The sequence below is a fragment of the Hemibagrus wyckioides genome, linkage group LG23 (genome assembly GCF_019097595.1).
Source record: "Hemibagrus wyckioides isolate EC202008001 linkage group LG23, SWU_Hwy_1.0, whole genome shotgun sequence".
NCBI classification, from domain to species: Eukaryota; Metazoa; Chordata; class Actinopteri; order Siluriformes; family Bagridae; genus Hemibagrus; species Hemibagrus wyckioides.
Genome location: NC_080732.1, coordinates 18,095,256 through 18,108,435, shown reverse-complemented (window position 1 = coordinate 18,108,435; position 13,180 = coordinate 18,095,256). Strand labels below are relative to the sequence as shown.

Here is a 13,180-nt window from a genome sequence, read left to right as displayed (position 1 = left end):
TATGTATTAATAATGCATTGTAAGTGTACTTATAAGACATTACATCCTGTATATCATAACAGCTTACAAACTGTACATATGTACATGCGTAACACTTTATAAAGCTTGACTACATTATAGAGCCATGTAATCTGCCATCACAAACTCGTATCTTCAAGCTTTATAAAGTGTTATATAACCAGACATTACGATATCATAAGCTTGTGCTTTAGAAAACGTTATATAAACTGACATTACTGAATTCATATACAGATGCTTTATAAAGCTTTATGAAACCTGCCATTGTGAAGTCGCATGCTCTTGCTTTATAACTGATTGTGTTGCGCACCATTATGAAGTTTTATGCATGTGCTTTATAACGTCTTATGTAACCTGCCAATATGGCTTCATATTCTTATGCGTTATAAAGCAACCTGACATTATGATGTTATAATTCTCATTCTTTATATGCAGTGCACTTTACACACCTGACATTATGTAGTCATATAATCATCCTGCATAAACTTTACATAATCTGACCTTAGGAAGTCATAGCCACGAGGTTTATAGCATTATGTAACCTGACATTATGAAGTCATAGGCTTTATTTATTTCGGGAAGCGTTATCCATGTAAATAGAACTGCTTTTAGGCAGACATTATGAAGTCATATCCTCAAGCTATGTAGAGTGTTATAGACATGCTTCATAAGGTGCACTATGACATCAAAGACAGATGCATTATGAAGTGTTATTCCTGTAGCTCTAACTAGAATCTATAACTGTTATATGTATACTCGGCTGCTCATTATAACATGTTGTGCATGCTGTGTATGTGTTTATAATGCATTATAAGCACATGATTCGTAGGAATTGTTACCGAATGTCGTTTCTGGTGATGAAACAGGTGGTTATGACCCATGACTCTGCAAGCTGTAGCTGTCTTGTACGAGACTGATGGCTTTTAAATCAACAGCTTGTACCTGATTTGTCTTCAGTGCATCTTCCCACACAACCCGTGTGTGTGTGTGTGTGTGTATGCATGATGTAGTAGGAGGGTGTATTCTTGCTGCTCAGGAGTTTTGATTACACACAAACGTCTGCTCAGGGGCTTCAGGCCATCTGGCAAAGAAAACAAGTCCAACCTGCGAAGCACGGCGTTAATTCAGCCCTTGATCCGCTGATCTGGCGCTGCCGCATGCTCGTTATCATTTTTAGCCCCATTAATTTCAGCCGCACGCTGAGGGAAAGCAATTAGGCGCACCCTTTTCCCCAGAGGTGTGAAGGATTTCTGCCGTTTTGTTTTTTCAAGCCTTGGGGATCGAGCATTGTGAGAGAGACAAGCTCCGGAGATCAGACATCCTCTTCTCACACGTAGCAGTGTGACGGGGTTCACGGCTGACGTTGTTAAGGAGTCATGCTGTTCCGGAAAACATGTTTCTTTACGAAGTCTTTATTTCTAAAAAGCCTAATGACTTAGATATTTAGCTTATAGCCAAAGTGACTTCCAAAATGTATTAATATAAACCTGATATCACATAATAACTGGACAAGTGCCTTGAAATTATCATGACAGACACTTAACACTGTCTTTATTTAACTGCTGTGGATGTAATAGGTGTGTTTTCATGTGTGTGTGTTTGCCCTACAGCACCACAGCCAGTGGACAGCCAGCTGTGCATGGGTCCGGTGCCGAGTACCAGCCAGATGTGCCACATCCCGTGCCCTGTGGAGTGTGAGGTGTCTCCGTGGGGGGCCTGGGGACCGTGTACCTTCGAAAACTGCAATGATCAAACCGTCAAGAAAGGTACAGCTTCATACACACACACAGCTGTTATCGTTTCATCAGCTGTAAAAGTCACCGTGTTTTACATAGTCAATGCTTATTATTTAAGAATAATATTCTTTTTGCTTTATTCAGGTTATTAAACCATATATTTCATTCAAATATATTCAAATTCAGTTAACAAATAAAATAAAAAAAATAGATACAGTCCTGTGGAGAAGAAAAGTCTAAAATGTAAATGGAAACAACATTCTTTAAGTTCAAGATGGTTTTAAATAAAATAAAACTGCATTGTTTAAATAAATACACAAATTCATAAAACTTTAATAAAAATTAAAAAGTTATTCTTTTTAGAAAATTGTTGAATAAATGAAAAACTTTTTATTTATTTATTTATTTCATTTTTTTAATAAAAAAAAAAAAAAAATCCTGGGATTAAACACCAAAAATTGCATCATTTTTTCACAAAACTTAAAAGTTATTTTTTTTAGATAATTGTTGAATAAATACATTTTATTGATTTTTTTAATTCTTTAAAATAAATTAAAAAATAAACTTGGATTAAACACCAAAAATGCATAGGTTTTTTCACAAAACCTAAACATTTTTTAAAAAATTATTTTTTCAGGAAATTGTTGATTAAATAAAAAAAAAGCATTTATTTATTTATTTATATTTATTTTTTGTAAATAATTTGTAAAAAAAAAACAAAAAAAAACCTTAGATTCAACACCAAAAATTGCATCAGTTTTTTTTTTATAGATCTTTGTGGGATTTTTATTTTATTCTCATTTGATCAAAGAAAAAAAAACCCTACAAGTTGATGTAATTGTTTTTCAGTGAAGTGAATAGGAAATTTATTTTAAAATTTTATTTTTAATTAAAATGCTTTAATGTGTGTGTAAAACATAAAGCGCCGAGACAAAGTGTCTATAACAAGAAACAGTTAAATTAAGACTTGGCCTCTGCGGCTGTTTGGAATTTGACTGACATCAAAAATGATTTAATTTAAAGTCGCCTCAAGGTGTGTCTCAGCGCTGGGGTCAGAACGATTAGTCCAGCGTGATTCCGGTACAGGAACCCAAATGATTCTTCTTCAATTTCACGCCATAAAATGGCTCCAGGCTGCAAAATAACAGCTTTCACAAAATTTAATAAAATTTGTCTGTGATTTTTTTCCCCCCTGAACGTGGACAGTGATCTCATTTGCATTCACACCATTGATTGTTCAACCAGATCCATTTTCACGTTCTGTTTTTTTCCGTAATTGTTCATTAGGTGAGTGATGAAATGGATGAATCACATGAAAGGAGACCAGAGAATAGAAAGACTTGACAAAGTGTAAAAAAAAAACAAACGATAAAAACATTCTCGTCTCTTCAAGATTCAATTTATTCTCTACAATAAATTTAATTTCAAAGTCAAAGCAACTGCATCACACTTTAGATCAGACTTTACAAAGTCTTATATTGTGGAAAATATTTTTCCCTGAAGTATTGTTGGTTTTTAAGAATCACTGTGACTTCATCACCATCCTTCATTTGCATACTCTACTCTGATTGGTCCAAGGTTGTCATTAGCATGCAATGTAAGTTAAACACAGCATTGTAGCATCATAATGCTAGCTAGCAATGTAAAGCTATATTTTTACACGAATAAACTAATGATAGGTACGTTAAATTTATGTTTTAGTTTCATGCAAACAGTTCTTGTTCATTGTGTAACACTGCTGATTTTCTAGACTGTGTTGTGTTCTGACTCTCGTGTATATTTTATTTCACTCTGTTCACGTTTCCCAGGTCATCAAACAGTTTTCCGCTCGAGTTGCTTCCCGTGTAAATCGTCTTACATCAAACGCTTGTGGAACAAGTAAACCTAAAAGTAAACATCTGTTCCAGGTTTCAAATTCCGGCGGCGAAAGATCACAAACTTCCCGACAGGCGGCGAGGGCAGCTGTGCTCACCTGGTGGAGGCCATGCCCTGCGACGAGCCCAGCTGTTACAGCTGGCAGCTGCAAGGCCTGGAGGAGTGTCTTCCCACCGAGGACGCCGTCTGTGGGACAGGAAGTCAGATTCCGCAGAGCCGCTGTGTAGACGCTGAGGGTGAGGCGCACCACACCTCAGATCTACATAAAACACTGGATTATATATCCTGCAAAATACTGTCATTTTATAATATGTATTATTATAATTATAATTAATAAATATAAGTTTATATATATATATATATATATATATATATATATATATATATATATATATATATATATATATATATATATACACACCAGTTAGGCATAACATTATGATCAGTGCCAGGTGAAGTGAATAAGACTGAGTATCTCCTCATCATGGCACCTGTTAGTGGGTGGGATATATTAGGCAGCAAGTGAACATTTTGTCCTCAAAGTTGATGTTAGAAGCAGGAAAAATGGACAAGCGTAAGGATTTGAGCGAGTTTGACGAAGGGCCAAATTGTGATGGCGGATAGACCACTGGATCAGAGCATCTCCAAAACTGCAGCTCTTGTGGGGTGTTCCCGGTCTGCAGTGGTCAGTATCTATCAAAAGTGGTCCAAGGAAGGAACAGTGGTGAACCGGGGACAGGGTAATAGGCGGCCAAGGCTCATTGATGCAGTGTGTCCATGTTGACCCCTGTGCACTGCTGAAAGTGGCAACAATGAGGTTCTGATCATCAGAACTGGACCACAGAGCAATGGAAGAAGGTGGCCTGGTCTGATGAATCACGTTTTCTTTTACATCACATGGAGAGAGAGAGAGACAGACAGCGAGTTTGAGGTGTTGACTTGGCCTCCAAATTCCCCAGATCTCAATCCAATCCAGCATCTGTGGGATGTGCTGGACAAACGAGTCCGATCCATGGAGGCCCCACCTCACAACTTAAAGGACTTAAAGGATCTGGCGCTAACATCTTGGTGCCAGATACCACCAAGATAACACATTTTTTATGTCTCCTGTTTAAGAAAAAAAACTGACTGTTATAAAGCTCTGACACTGGAGACTCCTTCCATAAATGTTACATAAACATCTTCTGACTTGAAAAAAAAATCACCATATCAGTTATTACACAGTTTTTAATTTGTATATGTAGATTTTTCTCCATTTAACTTCCTGAAGACGAGCCGTTACTGTGGAAACATGTTAGAATGAGTGCTTTGACTACCATCAGAGCTGCAGAGAAGGTGTTCTGACCAATCAGAGCGCAGCATTCCGCAGAGATCCCAGATTTAAAGCAGTGGCTCATTAGCCAGCGTTCATACTTTAATACGTTTCCAAAAAGAAAAAAAATCTGCACACTTTCCAAATGCAGCCTGCGTTCGTCACGCCTGCTGTCAAAACTGTGAAGTCGCTACTAAGACATTACAAGCATCTAATAAATAAATAATGCGAATCTCCGCTGTTTGTTTCCTGAGCTGCTGAAAACCGGGAGCGAGAAACCGAGCAGCTTCAAGTGAAACGTTCAACCGAGAGCCAAAGCTTTACTGCACCATCTGTGACATCGTTATTGTAAAAAATAGACATTTTTTTCTTTATTTTCCCACTAAAATGGAAGGGTTTTTTTAAATCGTTTTTTTTTTTAATGTGTGAAAGTCTGCCTTTCTGGTGGTTTTGCTTTTTAGTCAGTATTTTTTATAGTTGTTGTTGTTGTTATTTTTACTGACTTTTCCCCTCTTCAGACAGTTAACACAAAAGTGCTCAATGTGACTGAAAGTTGTGTTGTTTTTTAATTTTTATTTTTTTTAAAGTTAGTTTTTTGCTTAAAGTGTTGTTTTTTTTTAAAAATATTACTTTGACATATTTTGTCACTATTTTGAAAAATTCTTAGTTTTTTTTAAAATTTATTAGCAAAAACATAATGTATTTATTTTTGTTTTATTTATTTATTTATTTATTTATTTATTTATTTATTTATTTATCATTTTTTAATTAGAATAATTTTTTTTATTTTATTTAGTGTTTAAAATTCTTATTTTAAGGTCAAGTTCAAACCCAACACATCAAATATCATGAAAGTGAATTTATTTGAAATTTTAAGGTTTAATAATAAAAATGAGTCTGCTAAACAAAAAAAAACTTAATAATTTTTTTTTAATCATTTTTGTTTTATTTTATTTATTTTTTTAAAATTCTTGTTTTAAAGTTAATTACCTCCAAGTTCAAACCCAACACATCAAATATCATGAAAGTGAAATTATTTACAATTAAAAAATTTTTAATACTAAAAATGAGTCATTTTTTAATTAAAATAATTATTTTTATTTTATTTATTTATTTTTTAAATTCTTACTAAAAAGAATTACTAAATACTAAAAAAATAAGTCTGCTAAATGTAAAAAAAAAAAAAAAAAAAAAAAATTAAATAAATAAATAAAATAAAAAATGCCTTAAATAAAAGTCTCGGAGCAGACTCTCAGGAGAGTGTGCATTTGACTCCGTTCTAATGACAGCTAATTGACCATTAAATTAATCACGACCAACACTAGTAATTAACGTTGTCAGGAAGCTTCTCTGACACGCTGTGTGATTTTTTTTCTCCGTGTTCATCATGAAAAAATGAGGGAAAAGTGAGTCTATTGTTCTGAGGGAACGTTAACAGCTCCTTGTACAACTGCTCGTGTATTTCTCGGCTTCTGGTGCTTCCCCGGTGGAGCTGCTTGTGATATTTGGCCTTAATGGAAAAAGTAAGAAGGTTCTCTCACACACACACACACACACACACACACACACCTGAAGTCGAACACATCTCGAGGGAGTTGCCCGAAAACCTTGTACACTCTGAAAACCTTGAAAAATTCTGACTCTAAAAGGTATTTTAAACCCTACACACACACAGACACACACAGACACACACACACAGACACACACACACACACAGACACACACACACTTTCAAACCATGATTTCATCATAAAATAGGTCATGCTTTTCACTGATGAGTAAAGTAGAAGGTCTGTGTTATTACAACCTCCAGCCGTTTGACATTTCCTGGTGTTTGTGCTGCCTGACAGAGCGCTGGCTTTCCTCGCCTCATAACGACGGCTAATTCTGCAGCGCCGAAGACGTTTATCTCTCTCGCTTTAAACACTAGCTACACCTCAATGACTTCTATACCAGCTGCTGATGGAAATCGATTTGTTTAGGGGTTTTTTCCCCCCACTATATTAAAGTAAAGGATGTTTGCGAACATGATTACAAACGAACGATACGAACGACACGATCCGTGACATCACCTCGATCCTTTATTTTTTAACGTTAATGCATCATTTTGTTCTTCTTCATCTTTGGAATGTTTGTGGAATTTTGAAATTGAGACGATGATTTTAGTTTTGTGAAATTTCACATCGAGGGAATCAGAAGTCCCTCTTTTCTCTTTCCCAACAAATTCTTTCGTTATTTTCTAATTCGGGGACATTTTAACAGTGCCAAAGACGTGAGACGTGAGGTCCGTGTTTCCCAGAAGCGTTGCCTCAGGCGTCTTTGACCTTCACTTCTGTAGCTTTTCCTCTAAAAAAAGATATTTTACGTTAGAAGACATTTAACGCTCGGTCTCCGGAGTCGACGCTTTAGCACTACTTTTGTAAGGAAAAGTTTTCTGGCATCTCCAGAGAAGACCAGACTTTCTGCTTTCTGGTTGCTTGGTTACAGGACATGCTTCATTGTTTTGTCTTAATAACTTGAAGAGCAAGAGGAAAGACTGTTTACAGCTGTTATAAGCTAAGCAACAAGAGGAAGTAGTTTTGCAGATGTTCCATAACATCAAATATAAATGAAAATGAGACTTTTAATAAAGAAAGAAATGTAATCACTGACAAATTCTTGTTCAAACCTGATATGTACACTAACAAATGCATGCTAGCAGTTACCTAGCTAACTGGCTGACTATGTTAGTGATCTTGTGCTGTTTAGGATGCAGCAGGAGATCACTGGGGAGTTGTTTTAACTTTACTTTCATCACATATTTTTTTCTAAAATTCATTATTAATTCATAGAATAATTAAAGATATTATTTATCATTAGATATTATTCATCATTTTATCATATTTGGATTTTAGTGTGAAATTTTGAATTGAGATGAAGTTATTTTAGTTTAGTGAAATTTCACCTCAAGGGAATCTGTAGGGGATTTTCAGGGAAACTAATTCAAGGACATTTCAGCGGTGCTGCAGTCTTTCGATTCGAAACTTACCACTTGTTGCTTTCATTTCCTCCGGCAGACTGTTTACACAACCTAGATGTCTGGATTGAAACACTCCATGTTGTGCAGTTTTAGGAAAATCATCTACAACAAGTTCCGAATCTTTGGCTAGTAACTCGCTAGTAGCTAGCTAGCTAAATAAATAAATAAATAAATAAATAAATAAATAAAAGCTAGCTATTTTCATTGATTAGAAAGCAACACATCCTGATTTTTTGTTCATTTATAGCTACAGATTTATGTAGCAAGTCATTTCCTGTTTCCTCTTACGTTATAGCAGCTACAAACAGATTGTCCTTCACCAGATTGTCTTTATTTCTCTCTCTCTCTTAAAGTTAATAAATCAAACAAACAAACAAACAAAAAAAAAAATCACACACCCACAAAATAAATGCCGCTTGTAACCCAGATGTTGGAATTTAAAGTTACAGCTTCACCTCAGACTGTTACAAAGCTCTGACACTGGAGACTCCTTCCATGCTTTCTGTTCCATAATTTCCATACACGGAAAACTTCATCATGACGAACAAATTTTTCTGGTTGCTTGGTAACGGTGCTGATGGGAAAAGATTTGTTTGGTATATTGAAGAAAAGGATGTTTGTGGACAAACGAATGATCATCAGCAAGGCTTTTTCCCCCGTTTTTTTAACATCCATTCATCCAACCATTTTCTATACCCGATTTATTCCTAATCATGGTCATGGGGATCTGCTGGAGCCTATCCCAGCACACACTGGGCGAAAGGCAGGGGTACACCCTGGACAGGTCACCAGTCCTTTCCAGGGCCACACATATAGACAGACAACCATACACACTCGCACTCACTCCTATGGGCAATTTAGAATTACCAATCAACCTAATGTACATGTTTTTGGACTGTGGGAGGAAACCGGAGTACCCGGAGTAAACCCACACAGGCACGGGGAGAACATGCAAACGCCACACAGAAAGGCCTGTTCGAACCCGGGATTTTAACCCAGCACCTTCTTTCTGTGAGGCAACAGTGCTAACCACTAAGCCACCATGCTTCCCTCCACAAAATAAAAGCAGCTTGTAATCCAGATGACGGAATTTAAAGTTCCAGCTTCGCCAGATCTCTGAGACTGGAGACTCCTTCCATACGTTACACGGAAAACTTCACGCTGACGAACAAATTTATGCATTTTCAACAAATTAATTCCGACCAATCAGAATCCAGGATTCAAGATCGAGGATATGTTCCCGCTATCACACTGCTGAGTGTAGATGGACCGAGCTGCTGAACTTTTTAAACTAAAATTAAGAAATTAAGTGATTTCATGGATCAGAGCGAGAAGGAAACTCATCAGATAAAGACAAATCATTAAGGAAATGAAATAATAAAGCATCTGATTTCTGAACAATAGGAATATTTCCGCCATGGGCTCCAATTAACATCTAGTTCAGGTGTGAAATTTATCATTTTCTTTTGTTTGTGTTGCTCGCAGGAAGCTCGGGCGAAGCTGACGGTTAATAGAAATTAAATTTTTCCATTCCATTGATGTTAAAATGTAACAGTGAAATATGCAGAGAACATTATTATTAGTATTATTATTATTTCTACTATTTTGCCTGCGGCTAGAATATTTTATTATAAGAATAATAAGGCTAAAAGGTCTAAAACGTCTGGAAATTCGCCACAATTCACATGACTTCTTTTAACAAAGCGCATCCGTCACCTTTGTTTGTTCCTGTTTCCTTTTTTTCTTCTTCTTCTTCAAAATTGGGTCAATCCGAACGGGTGGAAATGTGTAACGGTGTCTTTTAAACCCATCAAAATCAGGTCTGACGCTTCATCCTGTACACGGCATGAATAATAGATGTGTTTTCAGAGGCTCATGGGAGCACTGTATCTATGCCTTCGTCTATTTCCGGCTCTGATTAGCGCTTGGCTCTTTTACGTGGCACTTGTTTGTTTTCTGCCTCAGTTTTATCCTGGTGGTGTTGTGTATTACTGTGTGTAACCTACCCGGAATGGTGTGAGGTCCATGTTTTATTCCGTGTTTCCCAGAAGCACTTCCTCAGGCATCTTTGACCTTCACTTCTGTAGCTTTTCCTCTAAAAAAAGATATTTTAGGTTAGAAGACATTTAACGCTCGGTCTCCGGAGTCGAGCTTTAGTGCTACTTTTGTGAGGAAAAGTTTTCTGGCATCTTCAGAGAAGACCAGTTTCCGCTTTCTGGTTGCTAGGTAACGGGACATGCTTCATTGTTTTGTCTTAATAACTTGAAGAGCAAGAGGAAAGACTGCTGCTATAAGCTAAGCAACTAGAGGAAGTAGTTTTGCAGATGTTCCATAACATCGAATATAAATGAAAATGAGACTTTTAATAAAGAAATAAATGTAATCACTGCCAAATTCTTGTTCAAACCTGATATGTACACTAACAAATGCATGCTAGCAGTTAGTTAACTAGCTAACTAGCTGTTTAGGATGTAGCAGGAAATCATTGGGGAGTTTTTTTAAAGTTATTTTTTACTAATATTTTTTATTAATTCAAAGAATAATTAAAGATATTTGTAATTATAATATTTTGTAATTTATCGTGAAATGGTGAGTTGATATAAGTTGATAATTATTATAATAATAAATATCAATTATAATTAACAATAATTATTATATTTAATTTAATTATAATAATTAAAGATATTACTTATACAATTATACCTTTATAGTTTTTCATTTCTAAATTATAATTTTTTTTTATAAAAACATTTTTTATAAAATTTATTTTAAAAATATAATTTTTTTAAACCGGACCGACCCCAAATTCCTAAAGTATCCAAAAGTGCTTGAATTATTCATAAAAACAAAATAAACAATTAGCAAATTTGTTCCACAAGCTAAATAGTTCCCTCACTTTACCTATACTGAGTCTATTTTTTGTACATCCTCCTTGTAGTAAGAACTGAATTATGGGATTTCTTTTTCGCTGGCTTTTGAAATAAATTTTTTTGAAATAAAAATATTAATCTAATGTTCCTGTGTACAGGTAACGAGGTTAATAAAGATCTGTGTGATGAAGCGTCACTCCCCGGACCCGTCTCCTGTGTTGTCCCGTGTCCTAATGACTGCGTCCTCAGCCCTTGGACGTCCTGGTCCACCTGCTCGCAGACGTGCTCCAGCAAAACAGCCGAGGGCAAGCAGACGAGAACGAGAGCCATTCTGGCGTACAGCGCTCGAGAAGGTACACAGCGTCACATCCGTGTGATTTCTAGAAGTTTCCAAGAAGTTCAAGAGTGAACTGTGCTAGCTGCATTTGTCCTCATAATGACACACATAATGAACAAATTAGCTCCTGTTAATTTATTTCTACACTGTGTCTTAAAAGTCCTCTCTCAAATTAGCCAGCTAGCTAGCCGTTAACAGTGAAAGCGCTTAAATCCTTTTTTTCTTTCAGGAACATTCATAAATTTGGTTTAAGTAATATTATTATTCTTATTATGTCACCGGATTATGTTAACTTGCTAACTAGCATTAGCACTGAAAGTTATAAACACTGATGAATATGACCTAAAACATCCTCTTGTCAAGTTAGCCCATATTTGCTATCATGCTAGCATTGGGACTGAAGATTATTAACATTTATAAACGCAATTTAAAAATCCTCGCAGAAATCCTGTCAGGTTACCTGGTGTTAGCGAGCTAGCTAGCCTTTAACAGTGAAGGTTACAGATATTTTTGAAAATGACCTGAAAATCCTCTACGATTCCTGTCAGATTAGCACATGTGAGCTAGTTAGCAGTAAAGGTTATAAACAAATATGAATTTTGTTTAGTAATATTGTTCAGCTATGTCATTATATTAACTTGCTAACTAGCATCAGCACTGCAAATTATAAACAGTGATAAACATGACCTAAAAATCCTCTCGTTAATCTTGTCATGTTAGCTCATGTCAGCTATCATGTTAGCATTAGGACTAAAGATTATGAAAATTTATGAATGTGATTTAAATTCCTCTCAGAAATCCTGTCAGGTTACCTGATATTAGCCAGCTAGCTGGCTGTTTACAGTGAAGGTTAATTACATCTATGAAAGACCTGAAAATCAGCTCAGAGTTCCTGTCGATTATTATGTTAGCAAGTTAGCATTAGAGGACATTAACAAATGTGATTTTGGTTTAAATAATATTGACCGGAATTATGTTTAGCTACTTTTTCTACTACTTTAGCTCTGCTAACTTTCTGGCAAGCATTGTAAAAGTTGTAAACATTTTTATGAATATTAAAAATCCCCTCAGAAATCCTGTCAGGTTACCTTGTGTTAGCGAGCTAGATAACCGTTAACAGTGAAGATTATGAAAATGACTTGAAAGTCCTTTCAGATTCCAGTCAGGTTATGTTAGCAGTAGGACATCATGAAAAAATAGGAATTAGAATTCATTTATAATGTCAATGTCTGCTACTATTTAAGCTATGCTTTAACTTTCTTACAAGTGTTGTAAACATTTATGAATATTAAAAATCCCCTCAGAAATCCTGTCAGGTTAGCACGTTAGCCAGCAGGCTAGTGTTAGCGGTTAAGACTTATAGATTAGGAGTAATTTAACATTTCATTAAAGATCGGATTAAGTATAAAATATAGCTGTAATATTTATTTTAGATATAATATTTTATGTTATATTTAGGTCTTACAAGAGGCGAAAACTCAACTGAGAAATCTTCCAGAAACTTCTGTGGTATTTTGTGTTCTTTGAGTGTTGTTCTATTCGAGACATTTAGAGTTTTGTGGATGAAATGCACTTTGAAGTGGAAAGTGTCGCTCGAAAATGGTTACGGATGGTTTAGAAATCCCTGGGAACTCATTACAAAAGCAAAATAGCATAATATTAGCATGCAGCAACCTCGACAATGAAGACGACTCGTGTCGGGTCATTTGCTCAAATGGGTTTGTTTGGAGAAATCATTTTCACAAAAGTGCCCTTGAATTATTTGTTATTCAGAAGACAAGTCTTACTTTCATCTTTATCATAAGTATGTGCTGTCTGCCTGCTGCGTTCTGCAGACATCTCACCCTGCTTCCTAATGGAAGACACGCGTACTAAACACACCAAATCATGCAGAAAGCCCGTTATGCATTATGGATGTCTTTGAGAATGGATTTGAGTGAGACGGAAGAAGGACTGAAATTCATACAGCAAACACAGATTTAAAAAAAAAGAGAGGTGATGCATTGACACTGG

At 35.7% G+C, this 13,180-nt stretch overlaps 1 protein-coding gene across 1 annotated transcript in view; it reads left to right on the top strand.

The window, feature by feature from the left end:
- thsd7ab (thrombospondin, type I, domain containing 7Ab) overlaps positions 1 to 13,180 on the top strand; it is a 125,054-nt gene that overhangs the window by 60,961 nt on the left and 50,913 nt on the right. Inside the window, exons 5-7 of the mRNA XM_058377051.1 lie at positions 1,629 to 1,784; positions 3,662 to 3,865; positions 10,989 to 11,183. Coding sequence (XP_058233034.1) covers positions 1,629 to 1,784; positions 3,662 to 3,865; positions 10,989 to 11,183 — 555 coding nt within the window. The remainder of the gene's footprint in view (positions 1 to 1,628; positions 1,785 to 3,661; positions 3,866 to 10,988; positions 11,184 to 13,180) is intronic.